Source organism: Lithobates pipiens, unplaced genomic scaffold (genome assembly GCF_037356315.1).
Source record: "Lithobates pipiens isolate NorthernLeopardFrog02 unplaced genomic scaffold, aLitPip1_a1.2 Scaffold_28, whole genome shotgun sequence".
In the NCBI taxonomy this organism is placed as follows: domain Eukaryota; kingdom Metazoa; phylum Chordata; class Amphibia; order Anura; family Ranidae; genus Lithobates; species Lithobates pipiens.
The window spans coordinates 181,357,645-181,382,115 of NW_027507789.1; the positions used below are offsets into that span (position 1 = coordinate 181,357,645).

Consider the following 24,471-nt stretch of genomic DNA (forward strand, 5'->3'; position numbering starts at 1 on the left):
AAATCAAATGTGCCCATTTTGAAGGCTTATATGCAAGTAATTGGGCATACACTGGTTATATGGGTCCGGGTTCTGCCCAAGGGCACGTTTATTAATATAAAAAAAAGTCTGTGAAAAACGTCATTTTTAAATGAGCAGTGATTTTTTGATTTTTAAAGTGAACGCATAAAAATGAAAAATTCCTTCCAATACAGTGGGGGGTCCCCTTAGTTTACCTGTAGATGTCTAGAATCTGCTGCAGCAATAATTGCATTTATAAAGCCAAGAAAAATTTATTTTCCCTGCAAGCTGCCTTTATTTTGCTCAGCAACAGCTGGGGTGTCAGTGTGTATGATGAGGTCACAATGTAGTGCACTAGGAACAAGCTTAGAGATTTTTTGGATACATTCTGGTGTCACTTTGAGTTTGTATAGAAGTAACGGGTGCGTAAAAATTGCTCTTTGAGTGTCGGTGGCACCTTCCTACCGTAACCGTATAGAAGTACTCTTGATGAAAGCAAGAATTGGCCTTGCTGTAAAAAATTGCAATGAGATGCACTTGTCAAACAGGTGCAGAAAAATTACTCTTTGTGGACAAGGAGGCAGGCTTATCCACTCTGGCAACTGCAGGGGACTGCACACTTGTCTCTGCTTGCATGACATAGGATGAGGATGAGGAAGGTTTAGTAAGCCAGTCCCCCACCTACTCTGCATGCTGTGGCTGGATAGCATGGGCAAACTCACTAAACACAGGAAATGATGCCCTTTGCCTGTGGACATATTTGTTGCTGGTCCTCCCAGACATTATTGGGAGGGAGGGGGCGGTGCTTACAAGCAAATGTAAAGAAGAAGTGGAAACATGTACGTAGATGCACTTTAATATATGTAAAGTGGTGTTTGGTGCACTTTAATTTGAGTGCTCACACTACACAGACACACGGATACAATATAATATACTGCAATATAATGCACCAAATGTACAGTAACACACACAAAACTATATGGCGTTAAACTGGCAATAACGCACACAAAATGATATGGAATTAAACTGGCAGTAACGCACACAGAGCTATATGGCGGTAAACTGGAAGTAACACACAGAACTATATGGCGTTACACTGGAAGTAACACACAGAACAGTATGGTGTTAAACTGGCAGTAACGCACGCAAAACTTTATGAAGTTATACTGTCAGTAACGCACACAAAACTATATGACGTTAAACTGGCAGTAATGCACACAGAAGTAAATGATGTTAAACTGGCAGTAACGCACATAACTTTAAGGTGTTAAACTGACAGTAATGCACACAGAACTATATGGTGTTAAACTGGCAGTAACGCACGCAAAACTATATGACGTTATATTGTCAGTAACGCACACAAAACGATATGACGTTAAACTGGCAGTAATGCACACAGAAGTAAATGGCGTTAAACTGTCAGTAATGCACAAAACTATAAGGCGTTAAACTGGCACTAACGCACAAAACGATATGGCGTTAAACTGGCAGTAACACAATCAAATAGATGGTGTTCAACCGTCGCTATACTGACGCTATCTGAACTGTTCCTACTCTAGCTATACACTAATGTGAAGATTACTGACACGGTCTCACTACACTACACAGAGACTATATGAGCTGTCCCTACTCTACACTAACGTATGTATGAATGACACGGTCTCAATACACTACAGTGAAACTATCTGACCTGTCCCTACTCTAGCTGCACACTATGCAAAGCTGAATAATGGTCCTCCTCACTACATTCACACTATCCGTAGATTGACACTAAACTATATGCAAACTATAACTATACTGACAATTGAAGCAAAATAGCACAGTATAGCACACTAACTAATAGCACTGAACAGAGCCCTGTTCTATCTTTCTCCATGCTGAAATCACACTGAAAATGGCTGCCTTTGAAAAAATACTTTTATACCGGGGGGCGGGAATGGCCCATGATTGGATAAAGTCATGATGACAGTGCTCTGTGCTTTCACTGCTTCAGCCAATCAGGGCTTGCAATGCACTGTTCAGCGCCTCAATGCATTGTGGTCGAGGTTGTGGGGCCGAACAAACGGTCGAACGATCTGTTTGTTCAGCTGTTCATCGAATGTCCGATCAGCGAATGTTCGGTGAGAACTTATGCTCGGGCCGAACTGTTCGCCCATCACTACTCTAATACACAAATGCTCAGCAACAAACATGGCTACACTCAACAATAGCTTAATATTACTTATTTACCCTAAAGCTTCCCTTGAATGACCTTACTAGTCTAAGGACCACTATGCACCTAATTTTCTTTTTGTGCATGGCTTTCCTAAATAATTTTACCATGGAGTTAAATAGCATGTTCATCTGTTCTTAATAATAATCATTCAAACACTTTTCTAGGATGATATAAATTGGATAGCCTTAACTTGGCTTCAATCTCATCTCTTGCTAGGTCCTTTTACTTTTAAAAATTGTTATTGGATAATACATTTTGTAACTGAGAACCAGCTAATGGGCTGCCACCTGCAATATCTGCTGGGGGCCATTTGAGCCATTGGTGGAGGATTACTGGCTTTCCCTTCCTACCTTTTCTTCTATGGTCTTCATCTCAATCTGGTGAATCAATGACTGTCCACTCTCAGGGTCTCCTTTGGAAACATCTTCATCTGGCCGGCTGTCAATAGAAATTTTTGGTGTGATTGTTACATTTCTTAGAAAATACTAATGTTTTACTGTTATCTTTATAGCATTCCTTGTGATATTGGAGTGTAACCATTGTTATTACATCTGTCGTATTGTACACCAGTGCTGAGCTATTTCATTATGGCACGTAGTATTTTCACACAAAAAAGGTCTGAAAAACCAACAATAATGACTTATATTCATGGACTGATTATTCATACAGATAATAAATATTTGGTACCCAAAACATCAAAAAGAATTTGGAGTTTATCCAAAGGGGCCCTCCGTTCTAAACAATAATTATTTAAAGCAGAAGTTCAATCTGCTTATATTGTGCTTACAATTTATCATAGACTCCCTAATAAAGTTCATCAACCAATCACCAATCAAAGCTAAGTGATCAGTTTGGGGAGCAATTTTCCCTTAATTGGGTTGGCATGTGGCTTACTTGTGGCGCAGAAGTAGGGCTCTCAGTACTTCCTCCCGGTTATTGGGATTCAGACGACCTTCATAAATCAGTTGATCAATGACATGACTGGAGATTCCTGGAAGAGTCTTTTCCGCCAGGTCTAGAACCACTGTGCCTAGTGATAAAACATTACAGACTTGTCACTTTTCCATTCCCGTATGGGGATACGCAAAAAAAGTACATGTTAAATCCAGTTTTTACTAATTGCAAACCTAATGGAATTTTTTGCAATATTTTTTCAACATGTACAATATCACACAATCTGGAATACCGGCAAAGTGTCCAGTACTTCATACTATATATATGCAAACATTATTTTACCTGAAATACTGTAGTCTCATATCCCAGACTTAATGAAGACCATGTTGTAGGCTAGCACATCGCAACTAAAAAGGTCACAACAGAAGCTGCAAGAATTTATTAAAGCTGAAATCCTGCTTCATACACAGTTTTCTGTAGAACTGATTGGTAACTGATCTTTTCTCTGCTGCAGTTAAGCAATACAGCCTGGTCATCTTCTTGCCCTTAGATTTTGATTGGACAGTGAAGACTGCAGCCTGTGGGTCGGATGTAGCCCTGCTTGCCTTTACCCAGCCCTCGGGGCACCATGTCATACACTGACACCTGATGGGGTACCATTCCTCCCACAGACACCAATAATGGGACACCATTGCTTCCACATACACCAATTATGGGGCATCATTCTTCCCACAGAAACCAATGATGGGGCCCCATTCTTATGAATACCAAGATCGGGGCACCATTCCTCCCACTGATACCATCAATAGAGCACTATTCCTACCACTAAAACCACCAGTGATGGGGCACAGTTTACTCTTAATGACAGAAAGGATGAACCACCGCTCCAAAGTAATCCTCGAGGACTGAAGCTCTGTCTCCTATTGATGGGCCCCAGGTGCTGACCATTACGTCCTGCTTGTTTACTCTTAATGACACCAGGGTGTTTTCTAAACCCACTGGCCACAGTTTGGCCCCCTTAAAGCCTCAAAGACACTAAACCGACCCTTTGCTCAGAAAGTTTGGAGACCCCTGCTCTACTCACTGTACTCTCTCCTGTTACTGGCATGTTTGTTGTCATACATTTTAATGTAGCAAACCAAATTCAGTGTCCTTTTTATTTGCAATATTCCCCCACAATTTTATAGCAGTTGCCAAAATGTACCATTTTTCAGTGCCCGTCGTAGCTCCAAGAGGCTGCGGAATGTGAGGTAGGACAGCTGAGGTTTTCCCCACTGCTTCAGATCATCCTGGAAGCCTTCTTCATTCTTAAGCCATCGGGCAGCCTCCACCCAGTGCATATCATTATTGGGGTCCATAACTAGCTCCTGCAGCTCCACGTATGCCTGATAAAAGAGAAGACAAAAGGTGAGCAGGGCAGAGTAACCAGTAAAAAAAAAAAAAAATATTGAAGAACAGGAAATATGGGTATGATGAATTGTAGGAACCTGTTAAATGCCTCCTGTGCTTTGGCACAATGAGAATTTCGGTCCACTTGTATGGATTTGTTAAATTTCTCTGTGCCTAGCAAAGTGATAGGTTGTCTTCTCATGAATGTCCTACTACGACTGTTACTTATCTTAGCTTGGGTACCATGCTTGCTTCCCTTTCTGAAATCAATAAAGCAGGATGCCTAGCTAGATGGTAGCATTTAGGTGTGGCTTTGTAAAAGCTCTAGTAGTCTGATATCAATTTGGGAACAAAAGAGGAAATACCTTACTGATAAAGACCTGGAAGGGTATAAAAAGCCAAGGGCAATATAACTTTCTACCATCCACCAAACCAGAAATATCTGTTTTGGTTAGACTGATATTTCAACAATACACACCAGTCAAAACTGGAAACTGGCCCTGGCATAAAGTGCACAAAAAGCCCCTCCGCTAACATCTCAACAATGCTTGCAGCTACTTTCCCTGAAACACCATCTCTTGAGCCTTGTGCAGTGCATTTGCTTGCATTTGGATTATCTAAAGCTTCGTTTAAAGAGAGTTCTAAAGACTACGGAACAACTCCTTTTCTCTTCTTCCCCATTACATGGGTGGAGGTGTTCTGTAGTCCACACAAGCCAACTTCAGAAGAATACATATGGTGGATCCTAGAGAAGGATAGGTATTCAAATGTCTGAACTTTCTGGAGACAGCTCTCTATCAACACGAGTATCCTAAGGAGTCCCCAATTGGAATCTTCCTATTGCAGGAATAAGTGCGCCACAATGATTAGTTCAGTCTCGTAGGGGTATTTTGATTAAATACGATGTAAAGATAAAAATCCAGTGCAATTCAGGGGATCATAAATCCCTCTTTGTCAGGGCTTGTATTCTGTAGGACCCACTAATTATGGGGTACTTTGTCGGGTACTAGGTGTTTTTAAAAAGCCTTGCTGGAGGTAAATGTTAGTTTTGCATGTGTGTGCTGTAATATTTTTGTTCTGTTGTATGGTCACCATCTTTATGCATTTTTTTAGGGTGTGCCCCCTAAATATCTTGTTTGTCTATTGTATGGATTCTGACCAAATCCTGTTGGGTGGAGCACTCCACTCCCTCAGTAAGTACCTCTCATTAGTGACCACCTGTGTCATGGTGGAGAACCTCATGTTCTCCCATATAGAGGAGTATAGCTCCCATGGTTCAGAGAAGCAGGATCTCCTAGTCTATGGATAGTGTAGGACCCACTAATTATGGGGTACTTTGTCGCAGTAAGTGGGCTTAAGCACCGTATTGCAATATGGTGTGACCAAATCCCCATATTTTTCGATAATGTTTTTTTTAAAATGTCTAGGTGTTTTTAAAAAGCCTTGCTGGAGGTAAATGTTAGTTTTGCATGTGTGCGCTGTAATATTTTTGTTCTGTATTCTGTATGGGTCACATGGGCAATTGACCACTAATGTATCTGCTTCTTTGATACAGGTGCAGTACAGATTTGTTTTCATTTTCAGCATACAAACCCTGATAAAGGAGGATTTGTGAACCCCAAAACGCGACTGAAACTAAGGCTCCATTCACACTTGTATGGCTTCATAGTCGCCAACTTTGAAGTGCAACTTTGATGCAACTAACGCAACTTTGATGGGTGCACTTTGATGTGACTTGTTGTCCCTCTGCAAAGTTGGACCCACTGTTGTATGTAAAACATTCAGGAATGACTGTTGAGGGTCTTTATGTTGCACATACAGTGCCTTGCGAAAGTATTTGGCCCCCTTGAACTTTTCAACCTTTTGCCACATTTAAGGCTTCAAACATAAAGATATAAAATTTTAATTTTTTATGAAGAATCACCAACAAGTGGGACACAATTGTGAAGTGGAACGAAATCTATTGGATAATTTAAACTTTTTTAGCAAATAAAAAACTGAAACGTGGTGCGTGCAAAATTATTCGGCCCCTTTATTTCAGTGCAGCAAACTCCAGAAGTTCAGCGAGGATCTCTGAATGATCCAATGTTGTCCTAAATGACTGATGGTGATAAATAGAATCCACCTGTGTGTAATCAAGTCTCTGTATAAATGCACCTGCTCTGTGATAGTCTCAGGCCGCGTACACACGGGCGGATTGTCTGTCCAACTTAGTCCGCTGAACCGTGTTTCAGCGGACAATCCGCTCGTGTGTGGGCTTCAGCGGACTTTTTCAGCGGACTGTCTGACGAACAAAGTCTTACGGAATTTCCGAAATTTTGTCCGTTCAAACTTGGTTTTGTCCGTCCAAACTTGGTTTCAGAGGACAGTCCGCTCGTGTGTAGGCAAGTTGGACGAACTAAGTATGGCGCATGCTCAGAAAGGATTTACACGGCCGAAGGTTGCATTGCCCTGTATAGGACGTTTTTCTAGTCCCGTCGTACGTGCTGTACACGTCATCGCGCACGCTTTCAGCGGACTGTCTGCTCATCGTGTGTGGTCAAGTCCGTTCATGCAAATTTTGAACGGACTGTCTGTCGGATTATCTGACGAACTTAGTTGGCCAGACAATCCGCCCGTGTGTACGCGGCCTCAGGGTTCTGTTGAAAGCGCAGAGAGCATCATGAAGACCAAGGAACACACCAGGCAGGGCCGTAATACTGTTGTGGAGAAGTTTAAAGCCGGATTTGGATACAAAAAGATTTCCCAAGCTTTAAACATCCCAATGAGCACTGTGCAAGCGATCATTTTAAAATGGAAGGAGTATCAGATCATTGCAAATCTACCAAGACCTGGCCGTCCCTCTAAACTTTCAGCTCAGACAAGGAGAAGACTGATCAGAGATGCAGCCAAGAGGCCCATGATCACTCTGGATGAACTGCAGAGAACTACAGCTGAGGTGGGAGAGTCTGTCAATAGGACAACAATCAGTCGTACACTGCACAAATCTGGCCTTTATGGAAGAGTGGCAAGAAGAAAGCCATTTCTCAAAGATATCCATAAAAAGTCTTGTCTAAAGTTTGCCACAAGCCACCTGGGAGACACACCAAACATGTGGAAGAAGGTGCTCTGGTCAGATGAAACCAAAATCAAACTTTTTGCCAACAATGAAAAACGATATGTTTGGTGTAAAAGCAACAAAGCTCATCACCCTCAACACACCATCCCCACTGTCAAACATGATGGGGGCAGCATCATGGTTTGGGCCTGCTTTTCTTCAGCAGGGACAGGGAAGATGGTTAAAATTGAGGGGAAGATGGATGCAGCCAAATACAGGACCATTCTGGATGAAAACCTGTTGGAGTCTGCAAAAGACCTGAAACTGGGATGGAGATTTATCTTCCAACAAGACAATGATCCCAAACATACAGCAAAATCTACAAAGGAATGGTTCACAAATAAACGTATCCAGGTGTTAGAATGGCCAAGTCAAAATCCAGACCTGAATCCAATCGAGAATCTGTGGAAAGAGCTGAAAACTGCTGTTCACAAACGCTCTCCATCCAACCTCACTGAGCTCGAGCTGTTTTGCAAGGAAGAATGGGCAAGAATTTCAGTCTCTCGATGTGCAAAACTGATAGAGACATACCCCAAGCGACTTGCAGCTGTAATCGCAGAAAAAGGTGGCTCTACAAAGTATTAACGCAAGGGGGCCGAATAATTTTGCACGCCCCACTTTTAATTTTTTTATTAGTTAAAAAAAGTTTCAAAAATCCAATAGATTTCGTTCCACTTCACAATTGTGTCCCACTTGTTGGTGATTCTTCACAAAAAATAAAAATTTTATATCTTTATGTTTGAAGCCTGAAATGTGGAAAAAGGTTGAAAAGTTCAAGGGGGCCGAATACTTTCGCAAGGCACTGTATATCAATGGTTATCATTGGAAAACATGGGGCATGACTTGTCATGTGACTTTGATGTCCAAAGTTGCATGACAAGTTGCACAAGTGTGAATGGGGTGTAAGGCTGAAAACAATGTTTGAGATTTCAATTTGGTGCACATGAAGTTATAAGTACATTGAATTTCTGTCAGGATCAACGTGTATTTTCTATACTTGTTGAATTTGTGCTTAGCCTAAAAAAAAGAAAACAAATGCAGCCACCACATCTAAGAAGCTGCACTATATTACACATTCTTAAGCGCACGTATACCTTAAGATGGGTATTCTAACCGGAGCAAGATTTTGATTGGTTATTCTTAAACTTTCCAGTAGGATTTTTAGCATGCAATAGTTATAGTAACATTTCTAGTAACCAATAGTTGCCTAAATAAGTTCATTTCTGTACCTGGTATAGAAGAATTCAAACCAAACATTCCATAAGCAACTATTTAAAATAAACAGCTTAGTGTGGATTTACTATAAATACTTTGCGCACGCCAATTTCATATGTGTATACAGACAATATAGAAATAAACACGCCATAATTATCCTTTAAACACATATCAGTTGTGTATATAGAAACACAATTTAGCCGTTATCACTGCACACACTTTAACATTCCAATCTTTATGTCCCAGATCTCTTACCCCTAAAGCTCCGAGAGTCAGGAGGCAGAGGGTGGCCAGGTTCCCCTCCTGCAGGGTCTCCATTGAGTAAATGGGGGCATCATAAGAAAGAGCGTGCCCTTCATTTGCCTTTTATGTCTGATCCTCGTTTGGTAGGAGAAGGAGGAAAGGGGGAGGTAAGTGTGCAGAAAGATTCTGGACAAACCTGAAAATCAGTCTGTCCCTATACTAGCACAGAATGTAATCATGCGGGCACTGGGACAGGGACTAGATCATTCACTCGACTGATGAACTCAATTCTTTGGTGACCTTACAAGTCAACTTGGGGTTACTAGGGCTCGGGGCAAGGGCAGATATTACGGCACATATTATCCTCTAGATTAAGGGACAGTCCCCAAGCTTGGATGGTTTGTCCCAGGCTTGGATGCTGTCCTTGTTGGTTTTTGAAAATATAAAAGAGATTGAAAATGTAAAAGATTGTTAAAAATGTTACTTATTTTAAGGGTAATGCTGGTCCTGGATATACACATTTATAGGTAGTGCCAACCATTTTTTTTTCCAGCTTCTGATTTCTAATATAGTGGAAAGCACTGTGCTGTACTATAGTTTAAAAAAATCAATACCAAATTCAATTGCAAATGCTGATCAATTATTTTATGTATTGAATTGCTTTTGATCTTTTTTTTTATAACATCACAATAATTCAATACATAAAATAATTGATCAGAATTTGCAATTGAATTTGGTATTGATTGATTTTTTAAGCAATTTCACATCAAGCCATTCAAGTAATTCCGACGGATTAATTCCGGAAGAGGTCCGGAAGTGATGTTGCATACACACGGTCGGACTAAGTTGTCGGAAAATCCGATTGTACATAACATGATGATGTTATTTAGTTACGAAGGGACTACGTTCAGGCTAGTAGCCAATAGCTTTGGTCTAGGAATTTGATCTGAGCATGCGTGGCACTTTGTCCGTCAGAGTAGGCTACACATGATCGGAGTATGACCGATCTGAGCATTTTGACGGAAAATTTTACCGGTAAGTTGGAAAACTTGGTCCGTCGGATATTCTGATGGAAACAGTCCGATGCAGACCACACACAGTCGGATTATCCGACAAAACGGTCCGATAGGACACATTCTGTCGAAATCTCCGACCATGTGTACAAGGGCTTAGACTTGCCAGGCTTCAGAAGTTTGTTGCACAATTGCAGCAAGTCCACATTGCATGACTCCAGATCAACTTTCTTTGCAACCATTCTGCAGATATGCTGCAAGTTCTGGTTCAGTTATGTTGTGCAATAGTCATCCCACCAGAGGGGTCACTGTAGCTGAATTTACATGCTGTAGACTTGCAGAGCTCTTGATGTAGACTCACCACTGCTACTTTGCTCTTCTTAGCCCTTGTACACAAAATTTGGGGATTCCGACGGAATGTGTCCGATCGGAGCGTTTTGTCGGATATTCCGACTGTGTGTGGTCTGCATCGGACTGTTTCCGTTTGAATATCCGTCGGACCAAATTTTCCAACTTGCCGGAAATATTTTCCGACAAAATGCTCCGATCGGACATACTCCGATCATGTGTAGAGAATTCCAATCGGACAAAGTGCCACGCATGCTCAGATCAAATTCCTACATCAAAGCTATTGGCTACTAGCCTGAACGTAGTCCCATCGTAATTACGTCATCACGTTCTGAAAGATCGGATTTTCCGACAACTTTGTCCGAACGTGTGTATGCAACAGTTTCGGACAAGATCCGTCGGACAAAATCCGACGGATTTGGTTGTCGGAATCTCCGACCGTGTGTACAAGGGCTTAGAGACTTGAACTTGTGCTGCTCTGCAAACTTACAGCTTGCCAGTGAAAATGAGCAGCAAGTTAACAGACTTATGCCTTGTACACATGTTCGGACATTCCGACCACAAAATCCGTCTGATTTTTTTACGACGGATTTTAGCCGAAACTTGTGTTGCATACACAGGGTCGCACAAAGTTGTCGGAAAATCCGATCGTTCGGAACGAGGTGACGTACAAAACGTACGATGGGACTACGTAGAGGCCAGTAGCCAATAGCTTTTGTCTCCAAATTTTTTCTGAGCACGCATGGCACTTTGTACGTCGGAATTCTTTACACACGATTGGAAAAAGTCAGATCGGATTTTGCTGTCGGAAAATTTTAGATCCAGCTCTCAAACTTTTTCTGTCGGAAATTCAGACGGAAAAAGTCCGATAGAGCCCACGCATGATCAGATTTTCCAACAACTTAATCCGATCTGACTTTTTCCGTCGGAATTTCCGACCGCGTGTATGGGGCATTACAATTCAACACACAATTTTTGGCAAGTAAGCCACACATTTTTGTCAAGTTATCCTTGCTATCTGGGGTGTTTCTAAAAATTGAATGACCAACAATTGATCAGAAATAATGGATTTTTAGTGAGGAATCGACTTGATAATTGGATCATTTGAATTTCAACATGTAATGCAAACTTAAAGCGGTTCTTCACCCTAAAGGGGAAGTTCCGCTATTCTGATCCCTCCCCCCCTCCGGTGCCACAATCGGCACCTTTCAGGGGGGAGGGGGGTGCAGTTACCTGGATAATCCAGGTAACTGCACACACTTCCGGCCAGACCGCCGCAGAACCCCCACAGACGCCCCGCCCCCCCCGTTGTGTTCTGGGAAACACACAGTTCCCAGAGACACAGCGGGGGACCATAAGAGACGCGCAGCGCGACTCGCGCATGCGCAGTAGGGAACCGGGCAGTGAAGCCGTCATGCTTCACTTCCCGATCCCCTGACAGAGGATGGCGGCGGTGGCAGCAGCGAGACGAGCGATAGCTCGTCATCTGCCGCCGACATCGCTGGAACCTGGGACAGGTAAGTGTGATTTTATTAAAAGTCAGCAGCTGCAATATTAGTAGCTGCTGGCTTTTAATATTTTTTTTTTAGGTGCAGCTCCTCTTTAAAGCTGGTCATTGATTATACAATCTTTTTGTACAATTTTCCTTTAGATTAAAAAAATTGTATTGTATGGCCAGCTTAAGAGCTCCTGTCCAGTGAGCGCCGCCCCCTCTATCCATGACTGTCACCCATGGTTTATCTACAACCGCTATTTTTACAGGACACCGCCACCCCCTATTCATGCTTCCGGCCCTCTTCAGGACACCAGGTGCATGAATTACAGCGGCAGGGGTGTTTTTTTGAAGCACCTGATTAGAGCCAGAGGCTCTAATAGGCTTCAAAAGAGGGTGGGCTCGTGGTGCAAAGCATTGCGCCAGGAGCCCACCCAGGTGTTACAACAGTGAATGAACATTCACTATTGAAGCCCTGATCCTCAATCCGGCCAATTAGAAGAAGGTTTCGTTTCCCGATTGGCCAAAAAGAGAAGAGCCCCAATTGGCCGCCGAGGAGGAGGGAGGAAACATCCGTCGGAAAAAAAATGTCCGATCGTGTGTACACGGCATTAGAGTTACATTTATAGATTGGTAAGGGGTTAGAACCTCCCTCAGATATTTTTATTTAACTGTGTCCCCACAGGAGATATTCACCTTCTCTTATGGTCATAGTGACCATTATCTACGAGACAAAAAATTGAAGCGAAATTCAAGATTTTACAGTAAGGAGAAATCTTTCAGTGGGGACTGTTTCCCAGTGCCAACTTTTTAAGCCAGGGGTGCTCAACCTGTGGCCCTCGGAGCCCTCTGATGTGGCCCTTGACCTCAAATCAGGGAAGCGCTTGCCCAGGGTCAGCAACTCGTTAATTTTGATCTGGGCTTGCCAACCCATTATTCCAGAGCCTCAGAGTGCATCAAGCCTCCTCTGTAGCGCCAGCAACTGACCCAGGCGTAGTGATACCAAGTGCACTTCACCTGGGTCCTTTCTAGCAGTCTGGATCCCAGCAGAAGCTAGAAGAGGAAAAGAAGGTCAGTGTATTAAACAACACATACACTGTGCTTTTGTAATGCAAACTATTAAGCTGCTTTCACACTGATCTGCGGCTGCAGCGCAGTGCACCTTCGGGTTAGATGTGCTTTGCCATAGATTTGCATTATATCTTGTGGGTGTGATGCATTTTCTCCAGAAAGTGCTCCACACCTGGGTAAACCGCATCGCATCAGTGTGAAAGCAACCTTATAGGGGGCGCGGGACAGTAAAGGCTTGTTTACATTTGTGGTTTGGGTGTGGGGGGTGTAGCATCAGGGGTCATAATGACCCTTCCACATGCTTCAGGGTGCCAGTGCTGCCTCCCTGTCACATTCTGTTTTACAATTCGACAGGACAGGTGGCAGGGGCAGCATATACAGGAACCTATCCTCTCCATTTTCCTCTTAAATCCGGCTTCTCCTCCTCTCCCCCCACCAGCATTCAGCAGCTGCAAGAGAAAAATGTTTATTATGCTCTTCAAAATATATTTTTTTTAATTCTAAACCATTTAATTTCATTTTGGCTCCAGACCGGTCACCAAATCACTTAAGTGGCTCTTGCTCTTCAAAAGGTTGAGCATCCCTGGTCTAAGGCTAAATTCACAGAAGTCCATTCACTGAAATGCCATTCAAATTGGATTGCCCTTCAGAGATTGACTTCTCACAAATGGGAGTAGCTATAGATCGACTTGAACGGGAACTTGCTGAATTTCGATCCATCTATGGCCAGCTTAAGTTGCAATGGTGGCCAGACAGGGTTAAACACAAGCAGTAGCAAAATAATACCTCCCGTAGCATTCAGTGGTACTTTGACCCTCTCAAGTGAAGGCAGGCATGCCCAACCATGTGCCAAACGCTAAGTGTACAGGTGAGGTACCTTATTCCCATTCAAAACCTCATCCAGCTGTCAGAAAAAAAAACAGACATTGATGGAAATGGCAGTATTGCCTCTTAAATGCCTGGCAGCTGTTCCTGTACCGTTCTTTGGCAAATGTTCCACTAAGGATCACCCATTACCCATGTGAACGAGCCCTCAGGGCCTCTGGCCATTGGGCTTTTGTTCACCTCTTATACAAGGTGAACAATTTGTCCAAATGGGGTCCAAAGTGTCAATATTCGTGTGGCCACCATTATTTTCGAGCGCTGCCTTAACTCTCTTGGGCATGAAGTTTACCAGAAATTCACAGGTTGCCATTGGAGCCCTCTTCCACTCCTCCATGATGACATCATGGAGTTGGTGGATGTTAGAGTCCTTGCACTCCTCCACCTTCCATTTGAGGATGCCCCACAGATGCTCAATAGGACATGCTTGGCCAGTCCGTCACTTTTACCCTCAGCTTCTTTAGCAAGGCAGTGGTCATCTTGGAGGTGTGTTTGGGGTCGTTATCATGTTGGAATACTGCCCTGCGACCCAGTCTCCAAAGGGAGGGGATCATGCTCTGCTTCAGTATGTCACAGTACATGTTGGCATTCATGGTTCCCTCAATGAACTGTATCTCCCCAGTGCCAGCAGCACTCATGCAGCCACAGACCATGACACTCCTACCACCATGCTTGACTGTAGGCAAGACACACTTGTCTTTGTACTCCTCACCTGGTTGCCACCACACACTTGACACCATCTGAACCAAATAAGTTTATCTTGGTCTCATCAGACCACAGGACATGGTTCCAGTAATCCATGTCCTTAGTCTGCTTGTCTTCAGCAAACTGTTTGCAGGCTTTCTTTTGCATCGTCTTTATAAGAGGCTTCTTTCTGACATGACAGCCATGCAGATCAATTTGATGCATTGTGCAATGTATGGTCTGAGCACTGACAGGTTGAGCCCCCCCCCCCCTTCAACCTCTGCAGTAATGCTGGCAGCACTCATACATCTATTTCCCAGAGAAAACCTCTGGATATGACGCTGAGCATGTGCACTCAACTTCTTTAGTCGACCATGGCGAGGCCTGTTCTGAGTGGAACCTGTCCCGTTAAACCGCTGTATGGTCTTGGCCACCGTGCTGCAGCTCAGTTTCAGGGTCTTGGCAATCTTCATATAGCCTAGGCCATCTTTATGTAGAGCAACAATTCTTTTTTTCAGATCTTCAGATCTTCAAAGAGTGCGATGAGGTGCAATGTTGAACTTCCAGTGACCAGTATGAGAGCGCAAGAGCGATAACACCAAATTTAACACACCCGCTCCCTATTCACACCTGAGACCTTGTAACATTAACGGATCACATGACACCGGGGAGGGAAAATGGCTTATTGAGACCAATTTGGACATTTTCAATTAGAGGTGTACTCACTTTTGTTGCCAGCGGTTTAGACATTAATGGCTGTGTGTTGAGTTATTTTGAGGGGACAGCAAATTTACACTGTTATACAAGCTGTACACTCACTACTTTACATGGTAGAAAAGTGTAATCTCTTCAGTGTTGTCACATAAAAAGATATAATAAAATATTTACAAAAATTTGAGGGGTGTCCTCACTTTTGTGAGACACTGTATATGCACCTTTACAATGTGTAGCCGTCTTCATAAAGTTCCACTTTAAAGCTACGAGTGATCTAGCATGAAGGATAAGCATCCTTCCACTTCAGAAGGAGGAGTGAGATCCCACAATGTAGGGAAGGGTAGACCCAGATATCCCAGAGAGAACATCTCACATAATGTGAAACAATGAATGCCATGACCATGGTTATCCCTTTAAGTCCTGCCACTCCTGGATATTGGCATAAGTAAAGCAGTTATGTTTAGTTTACAACCATTGCGGTTAAGTGAAAATACAAGGAAATGTTTCATCTGTAAACACAGCCTTCCATTCCTGCACACACCCTGAGCTATGCTGGAGAGGAGGATGACATGGGAGAAGGTAGACGGTAACATCAAGTAATCGGTCAGAAGGTCACAGAAGATGAATAGTGACAGCAGATAAAATGAAATAACTCCAGGTATTGATATGCGCAGTCTATTATAACAACCAATCAAAAATGTTGCTTAACTGGTGCTAAATTCTGGTTGGCTGATGAGTTACCGCACTTTAATAGAGTTAACTCTATTAACTCCATTGCTGATCTGCTTCAAGTTCAGAATATTCTAGATGCCTGGGGGCAGGGCCAGGACAAGGGGTGGGCAGGAGGGACAGCTGCCCCTGGTGCAATGGTTTATTGCAAGGGTAGGGGGCACCCTGACCCAACCCCAAGGGAAAGGGGAGTGCAGCTTGGCATCTTTGCCATGGGCGCTGGATGACCTTGTCCCAGCATTGCCTGGGGGTCTCCATATGCAGCAAGTAAATTTAGATTGCAGGCAGATCTCTTGATGTCTTGATCTAGATCAATCACTCAGCAAATAGGTGAAGCCACAGGGTCAACATGACAGCCAAGCAACTGACATTTGAAGGAGGAGATCAGCAATAGTGTACCTCCATGTTTTTTCTCAGTGCAGGTACCCTTTAAGTGAAACACAAATGTACAGAGTACTTCCATTAATCAGAATTCAGCTTTCATTGCTATGCCAGCTCTAAACTGGGGAAAGATTAAATCACCAGTGTGAACTGAGCCCTATGGAGATTGTAAGAGGAGGAACTAAAACACACAAAGGTGGCTGAGAACATACAAAACTGGAGACCGACCAGCTAAAAACAGGCTCTGCAATAACTAAAGCATCAATTTTTGGTGGACTGGCCCTTAGAAGCCCTTCTGTTTAATGGAGATTGTGACGCCTCTCAGATATGTGAAAATATGAAGCTTTCTACTTAGAAAATACCATGATATATTTTTGTCACATGACTTAGCGTCATTATTCCATGGTGGAATTTTTAACAATCAATGACAGTAAAGGACACACTAATAGGAGGCTCACTTCAAACTTCCACTAAAAACTTTTACTAATGTTTCTGCTACAATATTTCATAGCGCTCCTGCTCCAATATTTTAATTTGCTCCTGCCCCAAGATCTTATAGGGCTCCTGCTCTAATATTTAGTAGGGCTCCTGCTCCAATATTTTATAGGGCTCCTGCTCTAATATTTAGTAGTGCTCCTGCTCTAATATTTAGTAGTGATCCTGCTCCAATATTTTATAGGGCTTCTGCTCCAATAGTTTATATCGCTCTTGCGCCAATATTTTATAGTGCTTATGCTCCAATAGTTTATAGCACTCCTGCTCCAATATTTTATAGGGCTCATGTTCCAATATTTTATAGTGCTCATATTCCAATAGTTTATAGTGCTCCTGGTCCAATATTTTATAGTGCCCCAGCTGCAATATTTTATAGTGCTCATATCCCAATAGTTTATAGTGCTTGTGCTACAATATTTCATAATGCTCTCCAACACCAACAATTTATAGTTCTTGTGCGCCAATGTGTAAAAAATGTTGGGAGTCGCACTCTACCTTGAACTCTCCATATTGTTTATTCCATGAAAAACAAAATGAATGCATAGATTCTGTTTCCACCCAATGTACCACACTCTCCAAATGCGTTTCACCCCTAAGGATTTGCTCACAGAGATTAGAATAGGTACTTAGTATACCTACTCTAATCCATGTGAGCAAGCCCCTGTGGTGAAACACATCTGGGGAGTGTGGTATGTTGGATGGAGATAAAATGTATGTGCTCATTTTGGTTTTCATGGAATAACCAATAGGAAGAGTTTAAGATGGAGTGCAACTTAGGCCGCGTACACACGGGCGGACTGTATGGCCTACTAAGTCCGTCATACAATCCGACGGACAGTCCGTCATACTTTCGAATGAACGGACTTGACCACACACGGATAGCCAAACAGTCCGACGAAAGCTTGCGCGATGACGTGTACAGCACGTACGACGGGACTAGAAATAGGAAGTCCAATACACAGCAATGCAACCTTCCGCTGTGTAAATCCTTTCTGAGCATGCGCCATTCTTAGTCCATCGAACTAGCCTACTCACGAGCGGATTGTCCGCTGAAACCAAAGTATGACGGACAGAATTTCGAAAAATCCGAAATACTTAGTACGCCAGACTGCACGCTGAAAAAGTCAGCTGAAGCCCACACACGAGCGGACTGTCCGCTGAAATGTGTTTCGACGGACTAAGTAGGCCATACAGTCCGCCCGTGTGTACGCGGCCTTAGAGGGCCCAGATCACCCTATGTCTTAACTACTTCTATGAGGTCAGTTTTATGTGCTTGGATAGTTGCCCATGGTGAAGAATTTGGGGGTCCCTTCCCACTCTCGTCTCATGCTCTTTTGTGGAGAAATCCTAATCTGCCCCAATTTCTTGCCTTTGAAGATCCAGTGGTCTGGACGAAATTTCGGATTAAAAAGATTGCCGAATTCACCACAAATGGGCAGCTGAAATCTTTCGATGAACTGAAATCTCTACATCAGTTGCAAAATACCCATTTTTTTTCGCTATATACAGCTAAGACATGCATACCAAATACAGTTTAAACACGTAAGGGTTTTGTTCTCAGTGTCTGCCCTTGAATTTAAGCTAACAGAGGATGATCTTCAAAAGCCCCTATCTACTATTTCTAAGTTCCTTTTCCCCCTCAGCTCATGAGTGTGTGTGTAGAGCTAAGTGGGAGTCAGTGGTCCCTGATTTGGACACGGAAGATTGGAAGGATGGCTGGGATGCACACTTTACCAGACTAATCTCGGCCCGTGACCAACTGATTCACTACAAATTTCTGCATTGTATATACATGAGCCCGGAGAAGATAGCTGGAATTTTTGGTTCAGTCACATCTTCTTGCTGCCATTGTTCTGTGGGGGGGGTGAACTGTATGCATATCTTCTGGGATTGTCCTGGTATACAGAAATACTGGAAGGGTATTTTGATGTGTATACAGTAGGTCACAACTAGTCCTTCTTCATAAGTCCTTCTATAAGGCACTGCCTGCTGTGGCTGGTGGATGATTTGGCCCTTACTTCTTTTCTACTCCCCCATCGGTAGAGCCCTGGAAGGTTTAAGCGAATAGGGCCCTACCCTTTTATAATGCTGCATATCTGACTTCTCAAATTTGATAAGGTCTTGAACGGATGGATGGCCTCACCTCTCACTGTAGCAGACTAGTTTTAACCTTTTGTTAATGTTATCCTTTCCGTTCCATGAGATTTACTGATATGCACCTCATCACCTCCGACAAGGCGGGTTGGTGGTCTTTCTGCAATATTGAATGGTGGGACACACAAATTGTATTCTCTGGAGAGTGTGGGTATTTTTTCACATGGATCCTTGTGATTTTGTTTGATTATAGGTAGGGGGTTTGTGTCTCTTCTGAGAAGGCGGTGTGGGTCAGGTTGGCAAGCGTCACAGGCATTTTTCATGTACATGTCCAAATGTTATGCACTTCTTTTTTGTGTACTATCTGTTTTGTTTTACATTTTGGGATGGCTCATCGTATTGTGTTGGGCGAGCCTTAAATGTTTTATTGAATACTATATGTGTTATTGAAAACAATAAAAATAATTTTTCAAAAAAAAAGATGGAGTGCAAAGCCCAAATTGTTTTACACATTTGTGCAAGCGGAGGCAAGCTATAGGAGCCGGCTTCCTAACAGTTCTTGAACAAACAGTGAGGGCGTTTTGGAGCTTCCACTCATGCTTCCACTCATGCTCCAATATTTCATAGTGCTCATGTTCCAATATTTTTTAGTGCTCGTGCTTCAGTATTTTATAGCGCTCATGCTCCAATAATTCATCATGCTTATGCTCCGAAATCAGTGTCCCTATTCGAAGATTTACACCTCTTGTTCTAGTAAAAACTGTAAAATGTATTCTCATTGGTTGGCCAACATTTATGCTTTTATATTTTAATTTTTTTTAAATATATTGAGGTAAAATGAATTGGAATTATTATTATTATATATCCAGTTACACAGGTATTTTTAGGAATATTTGACAAAAGAGAAGAAGCATGCATTATTTTTACTAAACTGCTGTCCCCTGGTGTCTACTTGCACCTTATTAACTGCCAATCTGAAGCAGCCGGATAATATAAAAAATAAATGAGTCATGTGATCTTTCATATAGTTTTTCCTATAAATATTAATGTGACTATGCATTTGCAATGAAATTCAACTGTGTGGCTAGCATTAACTCAAGCAATGCTGTCCATAGTAGCCATGCCCAACCAGAGTTTCTCCAGAAGTTGCTAGAGATTCCTGGAGCTTTGGTTGACTGACACACTATCTGATGGTGCCTGCAAAATGTTTTGCCCATTACCACTTGGCAGATCGTTTTTTTTAAGCTATCAGAGGCATTCTTTCAACTCCACCCCATGAAATAATTTTAGCATGGGTTTCCTGAGACCTGAAAGCTTTTTAGTGTTCCTCTGGGGTGAAAATTCACCATAGTTTATTACTTTGATAGGAACATTAGATTATTCCATCTGGGAAGGGACTAGTGTAAATGGTCTATGTAAAGAGCTGAGGAATTCGGTACAAAAAAATAAAATCAGTATGTTTATTCTAGTTGAACTAGTCTTCATATATAGAGTTTTATATTTATTTAATAAAAAGAAAAAAAAATGATAAAATAATATAATAATAATAATAATAAAAAAATAAAGCAGAGAAAGAACCTACCTCTTCCACACCACGTTTGGGTGGGATGAAGGATGGAGTTTCAGGAGGGAATGAAGGGGGAGGGGTCTCTTGGAAGGGATCTAAAACAAAAAGAGACAAGTATAAGCCATAACAAAGGCCAATAAAAAATATTATAAGTATGTACAGATCTAAGCTTTTATGCAATTAGAAAAACTGTCTTTATATAAAAACGTCAGAGTCCACCATGCATTATTATTTATGGAGAACAAGAAATAAAGGGTTATTACAATTACAATTTATATTCCCATTGGGGTTTGGCCCCACAGAGTTAAATCATCCATTAGATTCATTTATCTCAAATATTGGCAATACATATTGCTATTTTCAGGCAATTTTGACCAGGTTTCAACGAAAAAATTTACCATATGGTTTAGGGTAACATACAATCAAAAGCTTTTATAAAAAAAAAAAAAAAAACATGAGGACTGTTGGTGGTAGGTGATCCTGGTCCTTTTACTCATTTTGTGCTTTAAACATAGTTGAATGTGAGATCTCCCCAGTGGAGTTCCAAGCCCTGATTTATCTGCAACCCCAAGTCTGGAAGTCTTAATCTTCCAGCAGCATTCTTCACCATAAAAAGTGACCTAAACAAATCCAACAGGAAGTGTTATGTCCTGTACACACGGTCAGAAATTCCGATGGCAAAGGCCGATCAGATTATATTGTCAGAAAATCCACTCGTGTGTTGGCTCTATCGGATTTTTTCCATCGGAAATCCGACTGAAAAAATTTGAGAGCAGGATCTAAAATTTTCTGACAAAAAAATCAGATCTGACTTTTTCCGATCGTTTGTAGAGAATTCCGACGGACAAAGTCCCATGCATGCTCAGATCAAATTACGCGACCAAAGCTATTGGCTACTATCCTCTACATAGTCCTGTCGTATGCAGCGAATGTCACCACGTTCCGAATGATCAGATTTTCCGACACCTTTGTCTGACCGTGTGTACGCAACACAAGTTTTGGAAAAAATCTGACAGATTTTGTGGTAGCGCAACTTTATGTATAATTTTCTCTGCTCTCAGGTTTGCCCCAAGCGCGATATTTTTGTTTTTTTTGTTTTCATCGATTTTGTGGTCGGAATGTCCGACCATGTGTACAGGGCATAAGACTTTCATGTAATGGATGGAGCAGATTGGTATAATTATGAATAGATGAGGAATGATCTAGCTCCTGAAGACTTTAAGAAAGATGTACTAAAAAATTTAGTATCTACCCAAAAGGCACATAATTATTTTGGGTGTATTGGTTCCTTAAAGCAGCTTTTCTCAACCTTTTACCCCAGAGAAACCCCTTAAACCATTTTTAGGTTTCAGGTCAGTGGGAAGAATTACAACAGAGGTCACAATGCCTCTGTTACCAACAATGGACTGGCAATGGACTCTCTCCAGCCACCATCAGATGAAAGTTGAATCAGCTACAGCTCAAGGAACCCTAACAACCTCGGAAAGGGAACCTAGGGTTGCACCAAACCTTGGTCAAGAATGGCTGCTTTAAAGGGTAGGTCCATCCAAATGAACATTTCAGCGTTTGGTGGAAACTGGTGAGTTAAATTCCCTGGCATTTTTATAGATGTTTTAGGGAGTTCCTGGGCTTGAACAGCTGCTGTGACCATTATGTTGGGCCCTTTCTGTTATTGATTGAATGGAGAATGTACCAGGAGGAGTTGGCACACCCAAAAATGGGAGGGGATATACAAATGTATCAGGTCAACAGAGTCAAGTACATATCATACTATTTAGGAGGCAACAATCATCATCTTTCTTCAATGTCGCTATTGCATTTACCTAACATAATAATTAAAGGGTAACCACACAAAAGTAAGTATAAGTAAGTCATATGTTATTTTCTAAGATGTCTCTGAATATCAATAGTAATCCTTTTTTAAAACACACATCATTGTTTAAAATGCCATTTTTTTCTGGGTTTATAGGAAGAAGACCCAGAGGCTTGCTACGTGTCTCTAGCAGATGACCGTTTCAATATTAATGCTCAGGGGTGTGTCTAAAAGACTATAAGTATCTTCCTCCATGGAGGAGGGAGCATGACATCACTGTGGATGCTGATAAAAAATAGGAACAAAGTAAGAGCTGGCACTCAGAAACTCTTCAATTTTAAAGTATATCAAAAAAATTTATTTTTTTATTTTTTATTAAACAGAGTGGTGATGAGTTAGAACTGCTGTCAGGTTTTTTTGTTGCCTGTCTCCCCCCTTAACACTCTCTAATTTCCCTGATCACCAATATCACCAGGAATGAGTTGATTTGCCACCAGAACAGAAATGGGGGGGGGGGAGGGGGATCTTCTGACAGGGAAACTTGTACATCTACAAGATTTCCCTTACAGTGAAAACAAATCTTCTCGCTTCCTGTTGAGTCTAAACAACAGGAAGTGAATGGAAATCTGCTTAATGAGATAGATATAAGAAGGGAGTGCAAGTCAAACCGGGACTTTTGAGTTTATGTAATAAAAGAATAAATTTCAAGGAGGGGAAGCTGCATATATTTTTCAACATACTCCTCTGCTACATTTATCCCAGCATTTAACTAATGCCTGGAAAACTTCAGCATAACAAGATTTGTCAGTATGCCTGAACCAATCTTAGGAAAACCTGCTTCACTTTGTCATCAGTGCTGAAATACTAACATCAGAGGACTTCTTTAAGCGGTCCAAACAGGTGGAAATCACTCGGAGCTGTAAAGGTGATGTGGCAATACCTCCCAGCCAAGTGTAATGTGCACATACTGCGGTGAGCAGTATGAGCTTATGCTTTGTCCTGGAGAAACAGGACACCCTTATGCCGCGTACACACCACCGGACTTTCCAGCAGACTAAGTCCGACTGTCTTCCCGACGGACTTTCGGCGGAGTTACGACGGACCTTCTGAACGAAGTCTGTTCATTTTGAGCGTGATGATGTAAGACGGGACTAAAAAATGAAGTTCAATAGCCAGTAGCCAATAGCTTTCCTTGAGTCATATTTGGTTAGTCAGACCAGCATACAGACAAACGTTTTTCTCGATAGGAATTGAGTCCGTCGGACAGATTTGAAACATGTTCTATTCCTAGGTCCATCTGATTTTTCATGTGAAAAACAAACGGAATAGCCCACACACGATCAAATTGTCCGAAGGACTGATTCCGTCAGACCTAGTCTGCCGGAAAGTCCAGTCGTGTGTACGCGACATTAGTGATCAAATCAGGCCGCTGAATGTTCATGGCCGGGATTGTCACTGACGGATGTAAGCCCATCTTTGAAAGATTTACACCATTCAAATGTCTTACTGCGGCAGAGCGCGTCATCACTGTACTGTGCTTGAAGTCTTCTGTAGATATCTGCGGGTTTTAAAAACTATGCATCTGTATTGCAGGCAAAGCAACCCATACGCAGCTTTTTTTGCACGCTTTTGAGCAACACTGCAATTAACTACAAAAAAAAACCCCATGTACACAAGCCATAAGAGGCCATAAGGTGCCTTCCGGTAATGATACATGAATCTACATTGTAGAGGTCACCTCTAATAAACACGTCACTTTTGTAATAAACAATAACAGGTTACTTACATTTATTGGTTGAACTGGATGGTCTTTTTTCAACCAGACTAACTATGTAACATCTAATTCCATTGCAAAAGCCATCTTAGACATCCACATGATACTTACAAAATGTAATTTTTAATAAGACAATGTAAAAAATGCAGTGCCCCAAAACAACCAATCACAAATCAATTTGTGTTGCATTGTCTACCCTAAAAAAAAAAAACCTGCAACTTCATTGGCTGTTATGGCACACTAATTTTGATGAAAGTGCCTTAATAGACCTCAAAGTGCTGAATTATTGTTGTACCCAGCTTCTGGAAAATATTAAAAATATATGTCTCAGTCACTATTGGTTTCCTGCGTTATATGCCAC

General features: G+C 42.0%; 1 protein-coding gene across 4 annotated transcripts in view; it reads right to left on the minus strand.

The window, feature by feature from the left end:
• Nucleotides 1-24,471, minus strand: part of SLC4A1 (solute carrier family 4 member 1 (Diego blood group)) — an 80,436-nt gene that overhangs the window by 24,965 nt on the left and 31,000 nt on the right. For all 4 annotated transcript variants that reach the window (XM_077460051.1, XM_077460050.1, XM_077460052.1 and 1 more), the window contains 4 exons: nt 20,539-20,618; nt 4,314-4,494; nt 3,110-3,245; nt 2,566-2,653 (listed from right to left, as the gene is read on the minus strand). In XM_077460051.1, the coding sequence (XP_077316177.1) occupies nt 2,566-2,653; nt 3,110-3,245; nt 4,314-4,494; nt 20,539-20,618 (485 nt within the window). The remainder of the gene's footprint in view (nt 1-2,565; nt 2,654-3,109; nt 3,246-4,313; nt 4,495-20,538; nt 20,619-24,471) is intronic.